At 47.9% G+C, this 22,542-nt stretch overlaps 1 protein-coding gene across 1 annotated transcript in view; it reads right to left on the reverse strand.

Moving 5' to 3' along the window:
* Nucleotides 1–22,542, reverse strand: part of EFCAB6 (EF-hand calcium binding domain 6) — a 163,029-nt gene that overhangs the window by 88,930 nt on the left and 51,557 nt on the right. The window contains exons 8-9 of the mRNA XM_054582574.1: nt 14,020–14,144; nt 8,771–8,919 (exon numbers count right to left, since the gene is read on the reverse strand). Of these exons, the coding sequence (XP_054438549.1) occupies nt 8,771–8,919; nt 14,020–14,144 (274 nt within the window). The remainder of the gene's footprint in view (nt 1–8,770; nt 8,920–14,019; nt 14,145–22,542) is intronic.

A 22,542-nucleotide genomic window follows, 5' to 3' on the forward strand; every position in this document is an offset into this window, starting at 1 on the left:
TGATTGAGGATACGGCCCCCAAGGTGGGGGGAGGACAGCCCTGGCCGTCCAGGAGGGCCCCAGCTAGCCCTCCCCCGGGACAGTGCAGGGGTGTCCAACCCACGGCCCGTGGGCCGCATGCGGCCCAGGACAGCTATGAACGCGGCCCGAGACAAAATCGTAAATTTACTTAACACCTTTCTTTTGCTCATCAGTTTCCATTAGTGTTTGTGTTATTTCACGTGTGGCCCAGAGTGGCCAAGAGGACGGACACCCCTGCAAGGATTAGCACTGGCAGGTTGAAACGCCCGTTCTACTGTCCTGGATCCCCAGCAGGTGCTCTATCACACCCCTGTCCCCGCTGTCCCGTGTCACTTATACTCTAAGCATCACCCGTGCTTCTGTAACAGGCTGGCAGGAGGCATCTGTGCTGAGCTCCTAAAACAACAGACAGACGCCCGAGTGGCGGTGAGGCAAATAGCCCTGCTCTGATTGCCGAAAACTCACAGCTGGGAGAGGACCGATTCCGTGTGGGCCGCATGGGGACCACGTGAGAGGGAGCGGGTGTGCGTGTGCGCGCATGACCACACGCGGGGTCACTCCGGCTCCTGCCTGAGACGGCTACCTGGAGGGGCCAACAGACCTCCCCAGGAGCGTTCCTTCCCTACTGCCAGAGGCCGGGAGTGCGGGAGGGCGCCAGCAATGCGCTGAGGTGGATGAGCGTTGGCCCTCATCGAAGAACGAAAGATGCGTGGTCCCAGCGTGATATCCAAAACCCTGGCCAAGGCTCTCGTGAAAGGGGAAGCCTTCCGACCCTCAACAGGCCCAGAGGTGCGTTCCCAGCTCAGGGCTGCACCAGTCAAATCGTGACCTTCACGCGCCCCTTCTCCCCTTCCTCTGTGCACCCCAGTTCCTGGAGGGTCAGAAACGGAGTTTGTGGGAGGAGAGGGGGCGCCAACGGCCTCGTGGGGAAAGGGAGACGTAGCCATCTGTGTCATCCCTGATGGGTGCTGAGGCTCCAGGTGGCAGGCCGCATGGGACAGTCTTCCTTTGTCCACCGACATCAGTCTCCACCCTTCTCTGCCCTGCACGGTGGCCTGTGGGTGGCCTCAGCCGGCCCCCGGTGCCCTGGCTTTCCCTCAGGTTGGCCAGTGCGAGGCGCCCGCAGGAGGCTGGAAGGGGAAGGGGCGGCCAGAAGGCGGGCGGGTCACCCCAGCCTGTCCCTGCTGGGCTGCAGTTGGCGCGGCCACTCCTCCTCTTGCAGGCTCCACCCGCTCTGGGGACCCTTCCTTCAGCCACAGGTCGTGTTCAGTAACGGAGCCTTCTCGTGCCCCTTCAGGCCTAGGACAGACCGCAGCTTCCCCATCTGCTGATTTCACCGAATCCCACACTCCCATGGGTAAGAGATCCTTCGATGAACTCACACACACGCCACCTGCCTGCTGCCCGCGATGTGTTCCCGACGGGGAAGACCGCAGCAGGACACAGCGCAGCCCCCGCACCCAGCCCCATCCCGCCCTCCTGTGCCCCTCTGAGCCACACCCGCCGCCACCCCGGGTCCCGGCGGTGGCTGATCTCGCCTCCACCCCCCTGGTCTTGCCTTTTCCAGAACGGCACAGGGACAGAAGAGCTCTTAGACACTGAGTTGAAAGGCTTGGGCAATAACCGAACACATACCCGGGGGTATGGCTATTACACTTCCTAGAACCCGGACCAAACAGCTCAGGTTTCCTGTCTGCACAGCGTCTGCCCGGCCGCTCACGGGGCCAGCGCGGGCGGGAATGTTCTCCACAGGAGGCACTTCTGCGCAAAGGCCCACTCCCACGAGGGACAGTGCGGCGCAGTCTCTGGCGAACACGCAAGTTGGAGCAGCATTCACTCCACGCTCTCAACTCTCCCAGAAACCTCCTTCTCCCTGTTCAGCGCCTGGCGTTATTTTTAACAGATCGACTTTGTATGAAAGACTGGGCGGCACTGAAGAGCGCAGCACGTTGGTAATAAAGGTCACGTTAGCTGTTCAATTAAAGTCTACTGCTACATTAAAAAGTATACATGGAAAATAGCTTTTAAAGTCTCTAAAATATTATTTGGATTAAGATTTTATGCCTCATTACCAAGCTGTTAGTGTTTTAAATTTAGGCCCTAGACCTTGAGTATTTAAAAGAATAACAAACTTAAACGATGCCAATTTTTTTCTGTAATATCCATTCTTAAATTGCCTAGTAAGAATAATTTCTCAAATCATTTTGCTAGGCATGAGAGATTAGATTTTTACTTCCCTCTTTATTATTTCCTGTATTTTTTTTTTTTTGCCTTAAAACAGCATGTGTTTTTAAATTTTATTTCTTAAATTAAAATGCAGTAAAGCGGACTTGTTCTTGTGGTGTACAGTTTTATAAGTTTCAACACATACACAGGGGTACCTCCCTTTATTGCGCCCCACAAATGCTGTGCTTTTACAGCTTGAGAGCAGAAAGCCCACGACTCGCTCTGCTGAGGCGCTCACTATACCGTGGTGGTCTGGCCCCGACCCACCGCGCCGCGGGGGGCGCCTGCACACATTCCGGTGCGCGCCCCACTCCGGACGCGCAGGAGCTCCGCCAGCCCCCCTCCCCGTGTGCCCCTCTGGAGTCACACCCGCCCGGCCCCTGGTCCTGGAAACCACGGGTCTCCTCCATTCCTGTGGCTCTGTCATTCAGCGGGACTTCAGGGGATAGCAAAGAAAAGAGGGACATTGGGGGCTGGGGCCACGCCGGTGACAGTGTGGGGCACCCTGCGTGCCCTCATGAGGTGGGACAGGGAGTCAGGGCTGCGGGCGGGACGCTGTGCACCGAGCGCTGCAGAGACATGTCCACATGCACGGAGCGGGGTGGAAACGCACCGCAAACCGCATCAGGGGTAAGAATTTAAAATTGACGGAGGAGACGTCGCAAACAGCAGGGAAAGAAAGGATCCTTTAATAAGTGGTGATGGTAAAGTAGATTACGTATTTGGAAAAAAATTTAATTTGGATACCCACCTTCTGTCAGAATGGATTATAAAGTATTTTGTTTTGTTTTCAAAGAATAAAAAAAAAAGAGTGGAGAAAGTTTTTTTCAAGCCTGGGGAAGAATGATGAATTTATAGATTTTTAAGCCACAGAAGACATTCCAAAAGAAGATTAATGTATTTGATTATATTAAAATGTACACTTTGAAAGGAAGAGTGTGTAACGGGGAGGGAACCAGCAAGCCAGGGCGGACGGCTGCGGTGCCTGCAACGGACGGGGAGGGCCACCTGCGGAGCAGTTACCGCGCTACTAGAAAACGGCTAAACGAAGGAGTGGAACGCTGACTTAACCACCACGAGTGGGCCACTAGGTGATCGGGCACGAGGACGCTCCCGCTGGGAGACCCCGCCTGGGCCCGCCCAGGCTCGGAAATGGCCACTTCAAGAAATACAAGTTAAACCAATCGCGAGGCGCCTTTTGGACCCCTTCAGTTATCAACATTCTAAAGCAATGTTAAAATTCACGCTGGAAAGGATACGAAACTAGAACAGTCACACAATGTCAGTGGCACTGTAAACCACGCCTCTCTTTTGTGAGAACAATTTAGCAACCTTCATAAAAATCCGCAAAAGCCTCCACACTCTGGCCTTAAATCCAATTTTTAGGAAGATGTTCTGAGGAGAGAAAGTACCCGCCAAAGGAAAAAGCCATCTGTCCCCAGCACCCACCCTGACTCCTCCTCGAGTCCCCCAGGCCTGGGCTGGCCTCTCCTCTCCTTGGGTCCAGACACCCTGGCTTCTGCCAGGCCCAGGACACACGCACCATACGGGACGACCCTTGCGGCCAGGCCCCACCTGGGAGGTTCTTCCATGGCGGCTGCCCCAACCTCTCGGGCCTTGATTTAAATCCCACTCTTTCAGAGAGGTCTTTCCAGACCATTCTGGAAGAGTCTGAGCCCTTCGCTGTTTCTCCCCGCGATGGTTCCTGCGCGTCTCCCCACCGCACTCCTCGCCCAGCGCACCTTGTCTCACGAGCAACACATTTGCTGCCAGCCGGTCTCCCCGCTCGCAGGGGGAGCCCCTGGAGAGCAAGGCGGGCATCCCTCTTAGTCTCCGATGGTGTCCGGCGCAGGCTGGTATACAGCAAGTGCTCAGGACTTACTTGTTGACTGACTGACTGAGCAAATGGGTGAACAAGCAAACATATGTAATTCTCAAAAGGACCTAAAGACTCAAATGATGACCAAAAGGATAAATACACTCTGAGAGTTAAAAATCAAAGAGCCCCAACAATTGCCCAGGACCCGAACAAACGAGCCCCTTTGAGAATGCCGTCCGCCCGTCTGTGTGGGAGGCCCGCACAGCTCCCCCAGGCTCCTGCTTCCTCTCTGGAAGCTCTTCTAACTGCCCAGCCAGCAGGAAAGCACAAAGAGAAGACTTCTGGCAGCACAGTGGATCTCCCCCCAGCCTCCTGGTCTATTCCCATAGAAATATATCAAATATATCTACGACGACTAGAATAAATATCTCAGAATCCTTTTAAACACACAGCTGAAGTGGAAACCAAGAAAGGACCACGCACAGGTGCTAGCAGCAAGGAGGGAACCAACGCTAGACCAGCAAGCACACGAGTCGTTCCCGCGACATCCCAGGGGCTCTCTGGCCTGCACGGGGCCCTGGGCTCCATCTAAGGTGGGCTATAAGGGGCTGGCGCTGTGTTCCATTTGTGGTTGGGAGACCTGGGATTGCACAAGCCTGGAAGTAGGTCTGGCACAGTTGAAGACGATTAGTGAACTAGAGAAGATTATAGGAAAACAGTCGGAATGCAGCCCAAAGACATAAACACATGGGAAATATAAAAGAGAGTCTAACAGACATACCAAACGGAGTGAGAAGGTCCAACATACATCTAATAGGAGTTCCAGAAGAAGACCTGTGGGAATGCGGTAAGGAGAACAATCAAAGAATAATGGCTGAAAATGTTCTAAAGCCCATGAAAGACACTAGTCCTCAGAGTGAGATAGAAGGTTAAATAAACAGACATCTGTACCCAGACGCATTGTAGGGAAACTGTAAAGTAATAAAAATAATGAGAAAATCATAAAGGCAACCAGAAAATGAAAAAATAATCACCTTTTATAAAGTATTGGCAATTAAATAGCAGACTCTCAACAGCAAGAATAGAGGCCAGAAGACCATGAACAATAACTTCAAGGTGCTAAGAGAAAATAACTCCAAACTCAAATTCTGTTCCCTGTTAAATCTTCATTAAATAATAAGGGGAAACTGGACACTTTGAAAACAAAGACTGAACTCACCACGCACAGGACCTCACTAATACACTTCAGGAGATCGAATTCAGAAGAAAAGAGTGAGACTTAAAAAGCAGTGGTGGGCAAACAAGCTGGTAAACCTGAGAAAATCTAAACAAGCATAGACCACATTAAATAATAATAACAGCAGCAGCTAATTCAGGTACTATCAGAAAAAGACAGGCCTTGGCTGGGTGGCTCGGTGGGTTGGGAGTTGTCCTGCAAACCCAAAGGTTGCAGGTTCAGTTCCCAGTCAGAGCACATACCTAGGTTGCAGGTTCAACCCCCGGTCATGGTGTGTACAGGAGGCAACCAATCACTGTTTCTCTCACATAGATGCTTCTCTCTCTCCCTCCCTCCTTCCCTTCCTCTCTCTCTAAAATCAAAAAAAAAATATCCTTGAGTGAGGGTTTAAAAAAAAAAAAAGAGGCGGGATCAAAGCACTAGGCAATGGTAATGTGTAAGTTAAAGGTTCTTGTTTTATTCATGACAGCAGAAATATTGATTAACTTTATACTTTGTAAGTTTAGAACATATGTTAAATATTTAAGGGTAATCTCTACAAGAATAGAAATAAAATATTTAAATCCCCAGGCAGTGGAAAGAAAAAGGGGTGATAAGAAAAACTCAGACAGAACCAAACATGATCGAGGAGGACATAAAAGACCAGCTGAGTAAGCAAGAGAGTACAAAGTAAAGTGGTAGGGAAATCCCAAAGAGCCATCACAATAAATGGAAACAGACTAAACTTCACCGCTAAAAAGGCAAAGATGTTCATTTTGGAATTTGGAAAATACAGATATTTGCTATTTTACAGGAAACACACCTAGAATGTGACAACCAAAGAGTAAAAGGCTGGGGAAAGACACACCTGACAACTACTAATCACAAAGGACTGTTACGGGTATTGTAACATCCGGTACGGTGGCCACAGGAGTCAGAGGGATAACAAGTATAACTATAAAGGGATCAGTTGACCAGGAAGCTGTGACAAACTTTCACTTCCAGAGACGCGCACCAGGGGGGACACCTGATTACAACTCATGTACCTGGGCGTTCGCCTTGCTCTTGCCTCTGTGCCCTGTCCCACCAGGAAGTCTGGGCGCGTGGGGTCAAGGGCACGACTCAGGAGACCCTGGGTGCCTGGCTAGACCAGGCCATCACGACAGCCCAGCGCTGGCGTCTTCCACCTCCTCACCGCTCCCTCCAGGCCCCGGTCAGAGTCTTCGGAGCCGCCACCACTCCAGGGAGCGCCGCCGGCTCCGGACGGCTTGGTATTCATTTCTGCATTCTCGGCACCTCCCCCTATGTCTGGCAGAGAGAAGCACTCAACGTGTGTCCGTTACACTTATGATTTGGGAGACTATGAAGGCAATGTGAAGAATGTCTGTAATATGCATTCCTATTTTACAAGCACAATATAAAACTATAGATATATTTGGATTACAAATATGTAAAAATTATATATCTATGTGCATACAAAACAGAACAGAATGTGCGAAAATGAAAACAGTAAATTTGTTATGTAAGGTGGATGGCAATGTTGTGTTTTTCATTTTTCTTATTACTATTAAATTATTATCTGTATAATTTTGAAAATGAAATAAAAAGAAATGTCTATATAACTTTTAGTTATCCGAGAAAGTAATCCCTAAAAATCCTAACAATGTACAGGCAGGACAAGGACAATGAAGCGGTTTGCTGTACCGCGGAGATATTCACTCCGAGGGCCGCGCTCTGCCTTCCGCCATAGAAGCCACATGGTGGGGGCGGCGACTCTCCGAACATGTGGGGCGCTGAGAAGAAGGGGGGATGCAGTGGGAGATGGGCCAGCTGGTCCAGCTTAGGACCGCTTTTCCCTCTTCCTTCACCCAGGCAGCCCCGCGGTGCCCAGCAGAGACCAGAGTTCCATAGGACAATCTTTCCAGGAGCCGCAGTGCCGCTGCCCTGGGAAAGGGTTCCCTGAGTTTCCTGGACAGAAAACCAGGTACATGAGAGACAACACCCCTTACCCGGAGTTCCGTCTATGCACGCCTTTTCCACCTGAAAGGAAACAGGGATCCTTGGAGAAATGGCTAAGCCCAGGTCAGGGACATGGGATGTACCGGGACACCTGGAGCACTGTCCTACAGGGACCAGAGAGCCACAGGGGGCTCAGAGGGTCCCATCAGCAGGACTCAGGCCAACGCGAAAAGGCTCCCACTGGCCAAGATGGAACAGATTGCGTATCAATGAGAACAGCAACTGTAATGGATTAAGACAAATAAGCCTATATCCATGAATTCATAATACTATATATATATATATTTTTTTAATCCTCATCGGAGGATATGTGTATTGAGAGAGAGAGGACAGGAAAGAGAAACATCAATCAGTTGCCTCCTACATGTACCCTGGCCAGGAATCGAACCCACAACCTACCTATGTGCCCTCACTGGAGATTGAACCTGCAACCTTTTGGTGCACAGGACAACAGCCAACCCGCTGAGCTACCAGCGAGGGCCATAATGATATTTTTAAAGAAAAATCGCTCATTGTTCACTTGTGGAGGATGCTGGGAAACCAATTCATTTTGAAAACTGATAAGTGAAGAGCAAGAACCATGGACACCCTGCCTTTCTTAGGTTAATGGTGTCTCATTGTTGCCAAATCATCGGAGAGGGAGGTTTTCTTTACCTCCGACCAATAAAAGAGGGAACGAGGTGCGCGGCGCGTCCCGTTAACAACGGCTCGTCCGTGAGCCGCTCTTCGTCCCACCCACCTGGCTGCTGCTGTCACGAAGAGAGAGACCACCCATCCATACACGCTTGCCCCCACCCGTGAAATGTCCTCACCCCCAAATTGAACAGGGGTCTGTATATCCACCCACGTAAAGGCAGGGGTAGGGGAAGGGAGGCAGGAAGACACATTAAATGTCACTGTGGGTTGCAATCAGTCAGATTTATGTTGTAGGAAACTCCACATAACAACCAACCCAGACTTCTACAAAGGCCTGGCACGGGAAATAATTAGCAAATGGAGAGGGACTCTAGAGATTACAAAAGAACTGTGGCAAGTCAATCAATGGAAATGTATAGGCTTTATTTGGATCCTGACTCAAACTATGAAAGAAAATATGAGACAGTCAGTTAAATTTGAACCCTGCCTGGGTATTTATTATTATCCTCGATAATTCTGTGAGGTGTGAACACTGCATTTTCACCATGTTTTAAAAAAGAGTTCTTATCTTCGGGAGACACAGTGAGATCTTTCAGTGAAATATGATGTCTGGGGCTTGTGTCAAAAACACTTGGGGCGGAGGAGGAGCGGCCAGGGATACACATGGGAGGCCGGGCACGGGCCTGTTCCCTCACTCTCTTTACTCTCGCATGCGTTTGAATTTTCAACAGCAACAAGTCCAAAACGTTAATAAAAAATAAATGAAGCTGTTCTGTATCCTCACGGTTGACGTTTGGGGGAAAAAGGTGTCAAGGAAACAACGGGGCTCTTACCTTTTCATTAACTGGATGAAAATTCGCCTCGGCAGTCGGCGCACGAAGGTATCGAGGACGATCTTGAGGTAATTCAAAGATATGTACCCGCACTGGGAGGGGTCCCCCGCGCTCAGGGCTTTTTCAATTTTCTCACGCGACTTTGAAAACTGCAACGAAAGAAAATGAGCGTGTGGCCTCCACAGTAACTGACTTCACGGAGCTTTTCAACCATGTTATTTTTTTTTTTGCCAAAATCCCTTCCCATTTTCCTCTCCGAAGACTGATCAAAAAGGTTACGATGGCATGTACCGAACCTCAAATGTTTAATTGATGAGCTCCTACACAACAGCGTCGCCAGTCACATCCACTCAAGTGGCGAGGCAGACAAGTTTCTCCAGGAAAAGCGGCACATGTCATAGCTCCGCCTCGAATCTCAGAGCTGCGAACCCTCCCGAGCTGCCAGTTTGATGCATCTTTCTTAATATACTTTGGAGCCTCCCCTGCTGTGAGCCCACCCTAGGCTCCTCCTGATTAAGTCCGGTCGATCAAACAAAAAAGCTGGCAACACTTTATTAAAAACACAAGTAGCTTTTGTACTAAGGAAAATTATTAATATAAGAATTGCATAAACAGTACACATTGGACATTTCTTTAATTATTCTTTTTTCTTTAATGGGGAATTACAAAGAGCCGGGGTGAATGCGCTTTGCTTATGGGACTTCTAAAATGCGGTAAAGTAGGTTAACCGCTGATTTTTATATGACTCATAAAAATACGATGAAGATTGGTTTTCTTTCCAAAGGTTTTCCTGCTGTTTATTATTGAGTAATAACAATATTCTCCAATATTTCCAGCCCTCTCCACTTCGTCTGATTTCTGTTTTTCTTGCTAACTGGGGTAAGAAGACAAACGAAATAGCCACCATTTGATATAAAAGGTGACTTTTTAAGCTGCTGGAACCTGGAACTATATGTACAAGAGTCTGTATCCATAAAAGAAAAAGGAAGCAGATCCACTGAAAGTTCCATAGGGTGTCCAGGAATACTGGAAATCCGTAGAGGAAGTCTTGAAAATATTTAGAGATTCACAGAGCGTAAGCTTCTCAGAAAGTTGCGTAAAATTAACCCAATATGTGGCTAAATTTGCACACTTCTCCTTGGGGGAGGTGAGGGGTGGGATGGGAGCCCGGGGAAGGCCCTCGGGGTGAGAAGCCAGGGCTGCAGGTGAGCGGGCCTCCTGGCGTCCCCCGCTGCCGAGTCCACTTTTAATGACATTCGGCCTCGGGAGGTTTTGTTTCAGGAAAGGGCCTCTGATAGCAACGGTTTTAGAAGACGATCAGGGAGTGAAACAAATAGACATGTATAACCTTTTAGGACTTTTCAAGGTTCCTGTTTACAACGAAATGAAAAGATAAAAATGCAAGCAATTCCGTGGCGTATGTAACGGACATGAAGGTGCCTGGAAGTCTCACCGCCCAGTTCTGTGCAGTGTTCCCAAACCCCCACGACAGTCACTTAGACACTTAATTATATAAAGTGGGGTCATACTATACACCTTCACATTTGACAAACGCCTTCTCATTTAACAATATGGCATGGACTTTTTTCTTCCGTAAGAACTAGCACCTACCTCCATCATTCTTTTGGATGATGCGTGGCGTGAGACACGCTGTCTGTGGGCCCCTGAGAGGCTCGTCATTTTCCACGGTTACACATTCAATTTGTATAAATGTTTCCCCGATCCCCAATCTAAATGAGGTCCCCCTGTTATTCTCTCTCGTAACACCTGTCCTTGGCTGTCACGCCACTCGAGGAAAGCTGTATTTATGACTGTGCTTGTGTGTCTGTTTTAGAACGTCTTTATTTGGTGCGCCTCCCCACCCCGAGGTTCGGGCACACGGGCGGTCGCCAGGAGAGCAGAGACTGCCCCCGTTTTGTTCACTAACAAGTACCTCGGATGAAGCACAATTTGGCATGCAGTACGCACTCATTAAATATTTGTTGAAAATGAAGTTTTCTACCAAAAATGTTCCAAAGGAAGGTTGCGGAAAAGCTATTTGACACATCAGTTAAAAAAAAAAAAGTGAAAATTAAAATCGTGGCTGAGAGGCATCCCACCTGCCTCAGGGCAGGAAAAACATCAAACTCCCACGTCGCGAAGTGGCAAGAGCGCAGGAACAACAGGCGCTCTCGGCTGCGGCCGGCGGCCTGGGGAAGCCTTCCCACGCCCTCCGACCAGGAGGCGTGCACACGCCCACATACGGGGCATGTCTGTATTGGCACAAAGCAGGACGCGTTGCGAGTGTCCCTCCCTGGCAGGGGGTGGGGGTGTGTGATTTGTGTAGATGTGGGTAGTGGAAGACGCTGCAGCAGTGAAAATGGCAACACAGCTACATCCACTGTAAGGTGATTCCGCCCCTACTGCACACACACAGGATGAAAGCAAGTGGCTTTCCAACGCTGCAAACACACGACAAAAACAAACAAACAAATATCAAGCAAAAGACAAAGAACCCACCCAGTCTGTGTGGAAACAATACAAAAAAATATATCACCTGTAAAGGTTTCATGCCATTAAAAGGAACTAAATAAAAATATAAAGTCATTCAAAGAAAAGCTTGAAGACAAGGTGATAAAACAAAAGCTATGAGAAGGGTTATTTCAAAGCTAAGAAAATAGAAAATGAAAGCAACATCATTATATGAAATAGTAAATTAGAAACAGCAAGGGTAAGCGATGAGGCTGAGATGGAAACTAACAGTAAAGGAGCGGCCGGAACGAACCTCACTGAAGGCAGAGGCAACAGACAACATGATGGAAGCGACTCAAGACCAAGGACAAAGATGATCCAAGGTGCGGGTGACTGGGAGGACACAGGAAGGAAGGAAAGAGGGAAGAAAGGCAGGGGGCGGGGGAGGGCCGAGGGGGGGAGGAGATTTCAGTGAACGAACAGGGAAAACTTCGCTGCAATGGAAGAGCTAATCTGGACAGCAAAGAACCCGCAGCGCTGCAGAACACGCAGACCAAACGCCCAACATCCACACAGCTTGCTGTTGCTTTTTAATTTCAAGGATCAAGAAAAAACACTTCAGGTGTTTAGGTAGGGAAACAATCACCTACAAGGGGAGAAAAAATGAGTTGACCTCAGGCTTCTTCTGAAGAATGCCCAGGGCCAGAGGACAATGGAAAAATACAACATTCCGAGAAAAAGAGAGTCTGATGGAAGAATGATACCCAGCCAAGTTGTTGTTCGAGTACAAGAGCAAAAGGGAGATAGTCTCTGATATGAAAAACAACGGGAAAAAGCACCCATGAGCCTTCCTTAAGGAAATTACTTGACAATGAACTCAGCCAACTGGAGAATAAATCAAAATAAAGAACTCGGAAAGGGAGAAAATATTAACAGTAAGTGTGGCAGTACGGCTGCGTGCGGATAAAATGAAGGCAAAACAGCCAGGAAGTCCCCGTGCGGGGGTACAGTGTAAATGCGAGGGGCTCTGCGGACTGAACGTACACAGCACAGACAGCGGGGCGGGGCGGGGACTTAGCGGGGAGCCAGCCCTCACTGTCTGTAATTAAGACATCCTTCAAAAACCCCACAATTTCTCCCATTCTTAATGGCTTTCCTAATCTCTTTTCTTGCCTCAAACTCCCTTTGGGCGCCCAATGTCTCCTGTGCTGATGGAACATTTATCTTTCAAAGTTCACAGATGTCTTTGGTTTCGCTTGAGGACAGCACTGTGGGCGAGGACTAGGGGCTTAAACACAGCCCCGGGACTTACAGCAGCATCACCTGGGCAAGTCCTTAAACCTCTCTGTGCCTCAGTTTCCCTAGCTTGGAACTGGGATGATAGCAGTTGCTGGGAAGCTGGAACAGAGGACCCCTGCGAGGCGCGCCCAGCATTGCCCGGCGGGTCGGAAGCCCCAAAGACACTTAAACTCCACAGGCCTTATTTGCAAAGGGAAAAAAGCATGATTTCTTCTTCTAAAACTGCCTCTGTCCACGCACCCACTCACCCACCCACAGCTGCAGCCGCGGCCTCCTTCTGGCGTTGCGAACTAAAGCCAGGCCGAGAATTACATCCGCCAAATACTGCCTTTGATTGTGGCTGGGCGGTAGATTCTGAATCATTTATTCCTTTCCTCTTCCTGCTTTTCAGAATTGCTCACATTTTTTTGTAATGGTCATGTGTTTTATAATGCTCATGTTTTCTATGAAAACGATAAATTCATGAACAGCAAAAGAAAAGTTTTACCAACTGACCAAGAGTATATGGAAGGGCCCACTTCTCTGATACCCTGAATGAGATCGGCTTTTCTTCATTTTTTCACTGACAGTTTTCTGCTGAAAGTATTACGTTAACGATTTGTGAAAGTTCTACGTGTGGTAGGAGCAGTGACCATTCATCTCGCTCGCGTGGTGCACATTTCGCCCAGTCTATCCTTTGTTTATGGAAGTTCTGCTGTAGAAAGCTTTTTCATTTCGATGCAGTCTAATTTATCAATCTTTTTCCTTTACGCCTTTTGGGCTTTACTTCACATGTAAAAACCTAAATGTCAAGGTTAAAAAATTTTCACCCACATTATTTTTCAGTGTAAATAACGGATGCACATAGAATTTATTTTGGTGTGAAGAGCAGAAGTTTCAGCCTTTCCCCCCAGACGGCAAGCTGGTGAGTTATCCCAATAATTAGCCTCTGCCCCGGCCCTGCTCCACCGGGCCTCAGCCACCGGCTGAATTCGCAGCGGAAGATCAGTCTATTGGCCACCCGCTGCTCTGAATCCATTCGAATGTCCATTACCGTGCCAGGACCGCACTGTCTTAATGACCACACCTTTATAACATTTTCTCTGTGATAGGATAAGTCCTCTATTGTAACCTCTAGAAAGAAAAAAAGTACATATCTTCATCCAGATGTAGGGAGATGATCAGGCATTAAAAATGAATATTCCAATCCAAGAATTAGAAAAGACCTCTCTTTTATTCAAGCTTTTCTTTATTTTCTCCATGAAGCTGTGTCATGTTTTTATGTGTCTTAGATGTTTTTGTAAGATTTAGTGCGAGAGAAGCACAAAGGAAGCACTGAGCGCCGCGTCGCTATGACCGACGCGTGGCATTGTTCTCCGGAGGCGGGTGAAGCAGAGCGTTGGGGGTGGAAGTAGGATCGAAACTAATTTTAGGGACGACGCCTGACTCGGTGGCTTTCCACGGCTGCCACCTTCTCTGTCCACATGGGAGACAGCCCTGGCGTTAGGAAAACATCTTACCTCCTGGCAAAAGGTCCTTCCAATTTCATCTAAGGAGTAGTCTTCCCAGGAGCTTTCGGATAAATCAGAACTGAGGAGGCAGTCCCTTCTGGAATTTTTGACTTGTTGATTCTCCCATGAGACCTCTGGTAAAACAAAAGAGCATTAGTTTATCAATATTGTCAAAGGTACATTTAAATATAAATGTTTCCTTTTCTTCATAACCTGACTGGTAGAAATTGAGACCTGAATAAACCAAAACCATGATGAACTATGTAATAAAGGATATTGAAGTAACTGGATGAACATGTTAGAAAAAAATAAAATTTATCTCTTTGCTATCCGGGATAAACGTTGGAGTCAAATGTACACCAAGTAGAATAATAAAACTATAACAAAAAAATGAAGATGAATACTACATAATACATAATATTTGAGTGAGAAGTCCTTTCTAACTATCACTTTAGAGCCAGAAATCCTTTAAATAATGACTAGATCTGACTATTTATTTATTTTTGTTTGGTTAAACACATACACACACACAAATAACAATGAAAGAAAAATGAGTGGGAAAAACTACTGTTAATACACATGAGAAATACAGGTAAATTTCCATAATATAAGAGTAGCTCTTACAAGTCAGTAAGATAAATACACTCAGAAGAGCAATAGACCAAGGTTATAAACAGATAATTCACATAAAAAGGACTTAAAAAAATCCAACAAGTGTATGAAAAACTGCTCAAAGTCATTGGCAATTTTAAAAGTCTAATTAAAACAAGTTAACATTTTTTTTCCACTTGTCAAGAAGGCAGGGATTAAAGGGAGTAATAAAGGAACCAGTTAGTCGGAGCTTGGGTAGAGAAACCGGGCACTTGAACGCTGCTCAGCCTCCTTCTAGAACTTGAGAGCAGAGGGCTGAGAGGGCCCCTCGGCACAGGCCGGGGGAAGGCTGCTTTCCGCGGCGGGTCTGAGCGGGAAGAAACTGGCACAATGTAAGTGCTCGTGAATGGAGGGCTGGCTTTATAAACGACGGCTCGTCCAGGGTATGAAACACTGCGCAGATAGGAAAAACAAAGGTGCCTGTCTCAGTTAATGGAAGTGGAGATTTTTCTTTGATATACATTGTTTCATGGCTGAAAGAAAAAACAACTAGCATAATTTAATTCTCCTTTTAACACTTCTTTTGTGTATTTGCCTATGCATCCATCCACCCAGGCATCATGTCCCTCCGTCCGTCAGTCCATCCATCCACCCGTGTGTCAGAAACAAAATCTGGGAGGATAATACATCGAAAAAGGTTACAGTGGCGGGGTTCAGGTGGATTACAGGGGGCCGTTATTTTGTGTTCATGTGTTTTCTGGCTGCTGCTGCTGCCTTTTTTTTTTTTTTTGCAATAAGCATGTATTATTTTTATGATAAAAGATAATAAAATAAATCTAAAATATAGCCATTTCTTTCTCAAAGCTGACTGCAAGAATCACAAATGGTTTCCCAGATTTATTTCCTAACATGTCTGCAAATAAGCTCCACTCAAATTAAGCACACTTGTAACTACTCAGCTGCAGTTAACAAACTGCCAGTCATCTGGAATTCCATTTCTTACCAAAAGAAAAAAGAAAAAAAGGAAGGACGGAGGGAAGGAAGGAAGGAGGGAAGGGGGGAGGGAGGGAGGAAGGAAAGAAGGAAGGAAGGAAGGAAGGAAGGAAGGAAGGAAGGAAGGAAGGAAGGAAGGAAGGGAGGGAGGGAGGGAGGGAGGGAGGGAGGAATATAGGGAGGAAGGAAAAAGGGAGGAAGGGAGGGAGGAGGAAGGAAGGAGGGAGAGAAGGGAGGGAGGGAGGAAGGGAGGGAGGGAGGAAGGACAAGGAAAGGCCCCCCAGTGGACCCTCTGGCTACTGGTAAAATACAAAGCCAGTCAATCCTTCAGAACTCAGCCTGGGATGCTGGGGCCTCGGTGGGCCAAGCACTGGAAACGCGGGCTCTCATAAGAGTGGGCACAGCCCTGCTGAGAGATGAGGAAGCCACAGCTGAACCGGGTTCTACCTTGGCCACATGCTTGGTGACACTGTGTCCTATGCTCCCCTCCTCCGGTGGCACTGTCAGGGATGCACACAGCACATCTAGGAAACCCATGGGACCCCGTAACCCGCAAGCCAGGCCCCGGGGCAGGGTGGGGGGGCTGGTGAAGGCCTAAGGCCTGCCCTCGGGAGCCCATCTCGCGGGCACCGAGCAGCTGCAACGCCCATGACCACTGGCTACAGACCCAACCACACCTCATCCGCGTGTGCCAGGCTTCAGTGCAGCTTTGTCATTCCTGCCACCTCCCCGTCATCCCCAAATTTCCTCGGAAAATGTCTCGCTCACTTTGTAATGGGGTGAAGAGCAGGGGTCCTTGAAAACTCCCCCAGTCTTGGGTTGAGGGAAGGGGGAGGTGAGGTTAAGATACTTTGCATAACAATGGCAAGTTGATAGCTGTGCCACCGCCCTAGGAAAAGGTGTATGTGCGGTGACAGAACCAGGGCAGGTGGAGGCCCACCCCAGATGTCCCGTGGGTCATGAGTAACTCTTGCCCGGACTAAAGATGGCCGCTAAAAGAAGGGAAAAGATATGGGGGAACTGGCAAAAGTAGAACATCACATAGGAGGGGCCCGATATGAGGTCACATAGGAAGTTCCAGACCAAGCATTTAAAATAAGGGCAGGCAGAAAGAGAAGGGGATTCCGCCACGCGGCCCGGGGCAGTACGGAGGAAGACGCCACGCAGTCTGCAACGAGGGAGCAGCTGCGTGGGGACGTGCCTAACCAAGCACGGGTCCGCGGGAGACGCTTGGAGCTGAACTCAACTGTGACCAGGAACGCGGAATGCAAACTTCTGCTTCTCTGAAGGATGTACAGAGAAGCCCCTCTCTTGGACGTGTGCCCCCGCGCCCCCCCCCGGATTCCACCATGATCCAGTGTAACACAGCACATGTTTCCCTGCCCATCACGTGGAGGCTGAGAACAGCGCACCCCAGATCCTGAAGGAGAGAGCTTCTACGAGAGGATGGTGGCTCTGAAACCCACAGTGCACCTTCCAGAAGGGTGGAGACCTGTCTGTGCAGCCGGCTCAAGAACAGACAAGGATGTGGGGACCTTCTGGGCATGGCGGTGGCTTAGAGCCCAGTGGGGAGCAGGGGGGGTGCTGGGTCTGGTGGGAGAGCAGGGCTCTGTGCAGCAGTGCTCTTGGACTCGCCCCCTGCCCCACCCCGAGGCTGGGGTCCTGTTAATAAAAACGTGTTTCCTTCAACACTGATTGTGGGGTCATGCTTTAAGATGCTACATGGATGAGCCCCAGTTTGGTTGGTTACAATTTGAAATTGGGTAGAAAGACATGGCTGGCTTTTTTGCACAACCACATCAAAATTACAACTAAAACATAGAACCTCCATCACTGAACCATCAGAAACCGAGCTGAATGGAAGTCTGACATCTACAAAATCAAGTTCAATGAAGCCTGACAACAACAGAATTAAAGAAACCACATCCACCCGCCCTGGTAGGAGGGGGGCAGATGCAGAACAGGCTGGTCCCACACTGACATGTGGTGGATAAAAATTTGGGAGGCAGGCTATTTCGGGAGCAAGGAGTCCCAGCCCCACACCAGGCTCCCCAGATTTGGTGGAAGAAACTCCTGGAGCCCGAGCAGGTCCTCTTAAAGAAGCCACACAGAGACTCACCTACTCAGACCACTCCCTCCGAGTTCCAGAACTGGGGTAGCAGCGTGAAAGGCACCAGTGGTACACAGGCAGAAGCTGAAGTGTCTGCCGTCACGGAGAGCAGAGGCCATTGTCCCTTTTCTAAGCCTCCCCCGGGACACACATACAAACAGAGCCAGCAAGCTGGTGGCACCTTTGAGACTCCATCAACCTGGCTAACACTGTTTGGCCCACCTTGGAGATCCCCAGAGACTCTGTCCCATCCAATTTATGGGCCCACCCAAGTTGCTTTTCCAGATGAATGGCTGGTCTTGGCTCATGCTTCACTTCTTAAATCCTATCAAACAAGCAACAGTTGGCTTCAGCGAGCCCCAGGCCTGGCACGAGCAGCAGCCAACTTAGATTCACAGCTTGGCTTTGCCTGGGAATCTCCAACCCAGCACAAGCAGCAGCCATCCCAGATTGTTTTATAGCTCGGGCAGGGTGGCCCCAGGAAAATACAGGTGGGAACTGACCTTGACCTGAACCACCCAGGAGACCCCAGAGCCTGCGCACCCAGCAGACATCTACAGACCATGTCAGAGCACCCTCACCCTGCCCCTGCACAGCTGATCCTGAGGGCGGAGGTTGGTGGTCAGTGGTCACAGCCAGTCCTTGCAGCTGACTGGCCTGGGTAAATCTCTCCCATTGCTCTCCCAACAGCAACCAAAGCTCAACCATAAGAGTAGGGTGTGCTCAGCCCACACAGAGGGCGCACCTTGAGTAACCTGCTTGGGTGATAGGGGAGGCTCTGCCACCGGACCCTATAGGACACCTACAACATTAGGCCACACTACCAAGACATGGAGTCAAAGCAGCTCTACCTAATACATAGAAACAAACACAGGGAGGCTGCCAAAATGAGGAGACAAAGAAACATGGCCCAAATGAAAAAACAGGTCAAAACTCCAGAAAAGAACTAAATGAAATGGAGAGAAGCAATCTATCGGATGCAGAGTTCAAAACACTGGTTATAAGGACGCTCAAGGATAACACTGGTTATAAGGTCCTCACTGATTATAAAGAACTGAGTGAGGACCTCAGCAGCATAAAAAAGATCCAGTCGGAAACGAACGACACACTAATTGAAATAAAGAACAATTTACAGGGAAACAACAGTAGAGTGGAGAAGCCAAGAATCAAATCCATGATTTGAAACATTAGTAAGCAAAAACAACCAATCAGAACATGAAGAAAAAAGAATCTGAAAGAAGAATCCAAAAATATGAGGATAGCTTAAGTACCTCTGGGACAACTTTAACAGGTCCAACGTTCACATTATAGGGATGCCAGAAGGAGAAAGAGCAAGAAATTAGAAATCTATTTGAAAAAAACAGTGAAAGAACACTTCCCTAATTTGGCAAAAGAACTAGACATGCAAGGCCAGGAAGCACAGAAAGTCCCAAATAAGATGGATGCAAAGAGGCCCACTACAAGACACATCACAATTAAAATGTCAAAGATTAAAGATAAAGAGAGAATCTTAAAAGCAGCAAGAGAAAAGCAGTTAGTTACCTACAGAGGAGTTCCCATAAGACTGTCAGCTGATTTCTCAAAAGAAACTTTGCAGGCTGGGAGGGATTGGCAGGAAATATTCAAAGTCATGAAAAGCAGGGAGCTCCAGCCAAAATTGCTCTATCCAGCAAAACTATCATTTAGAATCGAAGGGCAGATAAAGAGGTTCCCAGACAAGAAAAAAACGAAAGGGGTTTACCATCACCAAACCATTATCATATGAAATGTTAAAGGGACTTATTTAAGAAAAAGAAAAAGATCAATACTATGAATGATAAAATGGCAAAAAAAATACGTATCTTTCAACAGCTGAATCTAAAAAACAAACTAAGCAGACAAGAAGAACAGAGACAGGACCATGGATATGGAGAGCGTTTTGATTGCTGCCAGATGACGGGGAGCGTGTGGGGGAATGGGGAAGAGGTGAGAGGATTAAGAAGTACAAACAGGTAGTTACAGAATAGCCATGAGGATGCAAAATACAGTACAGGAAATGGAGTAGCCTAAGAACTTACACACATGACCGATGGACATGAACAATGGTGGGGGGACTGCCTGAGGGCATGGGGGGTGCGGGGGGTGAAGTGGGGCCAAGGGGAAAAGTCAGGACAGCTGTAATAGCATAATCAATAAAGTGCAATTTAAAAAATAGAAGCTGCAGCGACGTGTGGGGTTTAGAGTGTCTGTAAGAGTACGATGCATGACGAAGAGCAGAGGAGAACTGGGCAATGCGCTCACGAAGTCCTCACACTTCCTGGGAATTAATGGACTGTTATTTAAAGGTAGATTGTGATTAATTTAAAATGTACAATGGAATAAAATGCTCAATTTATCCAAGTTTCTTGAAATTATGCAAACTCTACAGAAAAATGGCAAGGGGCAGGCACGTGGATAGGGAAGGAAGGGGGCACATAATGCAAAACGGCCAAGATCCCGTGCCGGGAAAACGCTAACTCGAGGTACAAAACTACTTTACAGAACATCTTAATGAGAACATGAATTCCATAAAAGAATAAAAGAAGATAATAAAACAACAAAATGAAAGTGAAAATAATAAAGTAGGCCAAAGGAAACACCATGATAGAAGTAATAAAGTAGACACAGCAAGTAACAGATTTCAGTGAAAACCAAATTACGGGTACAGATAAAAGATCCAAGACGGTCCTTGAGAACAGAGGAAAAAGAGAATGAAGTGCGTGGGGCAGTTTTAATCAATTCAGAAAGCAAAGACATAAGGATGCTTTGTGCCACTGAGGTTAAAAACCTGAAAAATGGAACAGAAGATATTTGAAAAATATGTAATATTACTACGAAAAAACCCTTCACATAAAGAAATTAAATTGGCAAGTTGAAAATACACTGTGTTCTGGGAAATTGATACAGAAAGGCCACCACCAGGACACACCCCAGCCACACTCCTGAACCCTGGGGACGCACAGTCCTTCAGGCAGCCGGTTCTGCGCAGGGAGAAAGCAGGCAGCCGCAGGCTCTGCACAGCGAGCCTCAGGCTCATGGATATGGTCCTCACAGGGGCCTCGGCCGCGACAGCAACAGACGGAAGTCTGTCAGGGTCTGCGGGGGGAGTGTGACCCGCTGATGTGACATGCCGTCAAGAGCTAGACAAGCTTTTCCTCAGTTTTTCATTTCAATTTCTATTTTTCTGATACACTCAAACAAAAATAAACACACAAAATAGCATATACAGAGTCTGGCACAAATAACACCCCTTCTGTATTACAAAATCATAAGCCTGTAATTCTGTAACAGAACAATATCACACTCAAGCACACCCTATGACATCTTAGGTGAAGTGTTCAAATTAAAACTATAAATTACTACACCTGTATTATTACCTATCCAACCATACTCAAGCAGACCTTACTTCTGCCGGACCCTGTGCATGACCTCATTTTTACAAATGTCTTTCTTCCTCTCTGTCCCTCCCTTGCCCAGATTTGCACGGGAAGATGCCAGAATTGGGACTGACAGTGGCCGTTTATTCACGGGCGCTCGTCCTCTTGCTCCTCTGCCCCTGTGCCTGCCTCCCTGGCTGCAGGGCCTATGAAGGAACACCAGCGCCCGGCAGGGAACAAGCGCTCATTAAACGGGGCCAGCTATCACAGTCGTCAGCTTGGTACGTGAACTCACTTAGGATGAAAACCCTCCTTCAATCAGTCTAGATCCCACCTCACAGCCCCCTTGGGTGACCGCATGGCCCCGGCTCCAGACAAACCTGCCCCGCCCCCGGGCCTCGGACCAGGGCCCCTTCCCTCGGTGTCTGCCACACGCACCCTGTGAGCCCTGGTCCTGCAGAATCGCCCCCCAGCTCGGCCGTCCCTCCTTCCCCCGTGAGCACCCCGTGGCATTTGTTCTTCCCTCGAAGGCATTTTAATCATTTACTTTGGAGCCGAACAGTCAAACCTCGACTCCACCACAAACCAGCTATATGATGACATTGGGAAATTCACTTAGCACCCCAAGTCCGAGATTTCTCAGCTGAAAATGGGATCATAAAACCCGTTCCACAAAACTATTGAGAGAAATAAACATTGAAATTAGGTTTATAAAATATCTATACAGAACACAATAAATAGTTGCTTTTGATTATTCTTTTTTATGGGACTTATTTTATTTCACCTGCCCTATTTAATATGTAGGTTATATACAGGGTCTGGCACAAATATTGCCCCTTCTTTTTATTACAAAATCATAAACATGTAATTCTGTAGCATAACAATGTCATACTCAAGCTCACCGTATGCTATTTTAGGTGAAATGTTCAAATTAAAACTATAAACTATGCCCTGGCTGGTGGGGCTCAGTGGATTGAGTGCCGGCCTGTGAACCAAAGGGCTGCCGTTCCCATTCCCAGGCAGGGCACCAGCCTGGGTCGCGGGCCAGCCCCCCCAGTAGGGGGCGTGCGAGAGGCAACCACACATGGATGTTTCTCTCCCTCTCTTTCTGCCTCCCTTTCTCTGTCTAAAAATAAATAAATAAAATATTTTTTAAAACACTATAAATTATTACACCCATATTATTACCCTACCCACCACACTCAAGCAGGCGTTACTTCTGCCGGACCCTGTGTATATATACATACACCTGCCCTATAGGTATGTATATATTAATAAACGCACACACTTGTTAAACATAGAATATGAACTTGGTTTTTAACCCAGTGAAGGGCCTCGTAGTACCTGACCTGCATATGAACTAACAAAACGTAAGCGACAAGGGGCTGTTGGAAGGTTACCTTGTCTCGTAATTCCCCAAACTTGGGAGGATTTAAGAATTAG

This window comes from Pteronotus mesoamericanus, unplaced genomic scaffold, assembly GCF_021234165.1.
Source record: "Pteronotus mesoamericanus isolate MK-2021 breed Mesoamerican mustached bat unplaced genomic scaffold, CSHL_Meso_final contig_702, whole genome shotgun sequence".
Taxonomy (NCBI): Eukaryota; Metazoa; Chordata; class Mammalia; order Chiroptera; family Mormoopidae; genus Pteronotus; species Pteronotus mesoamericanus.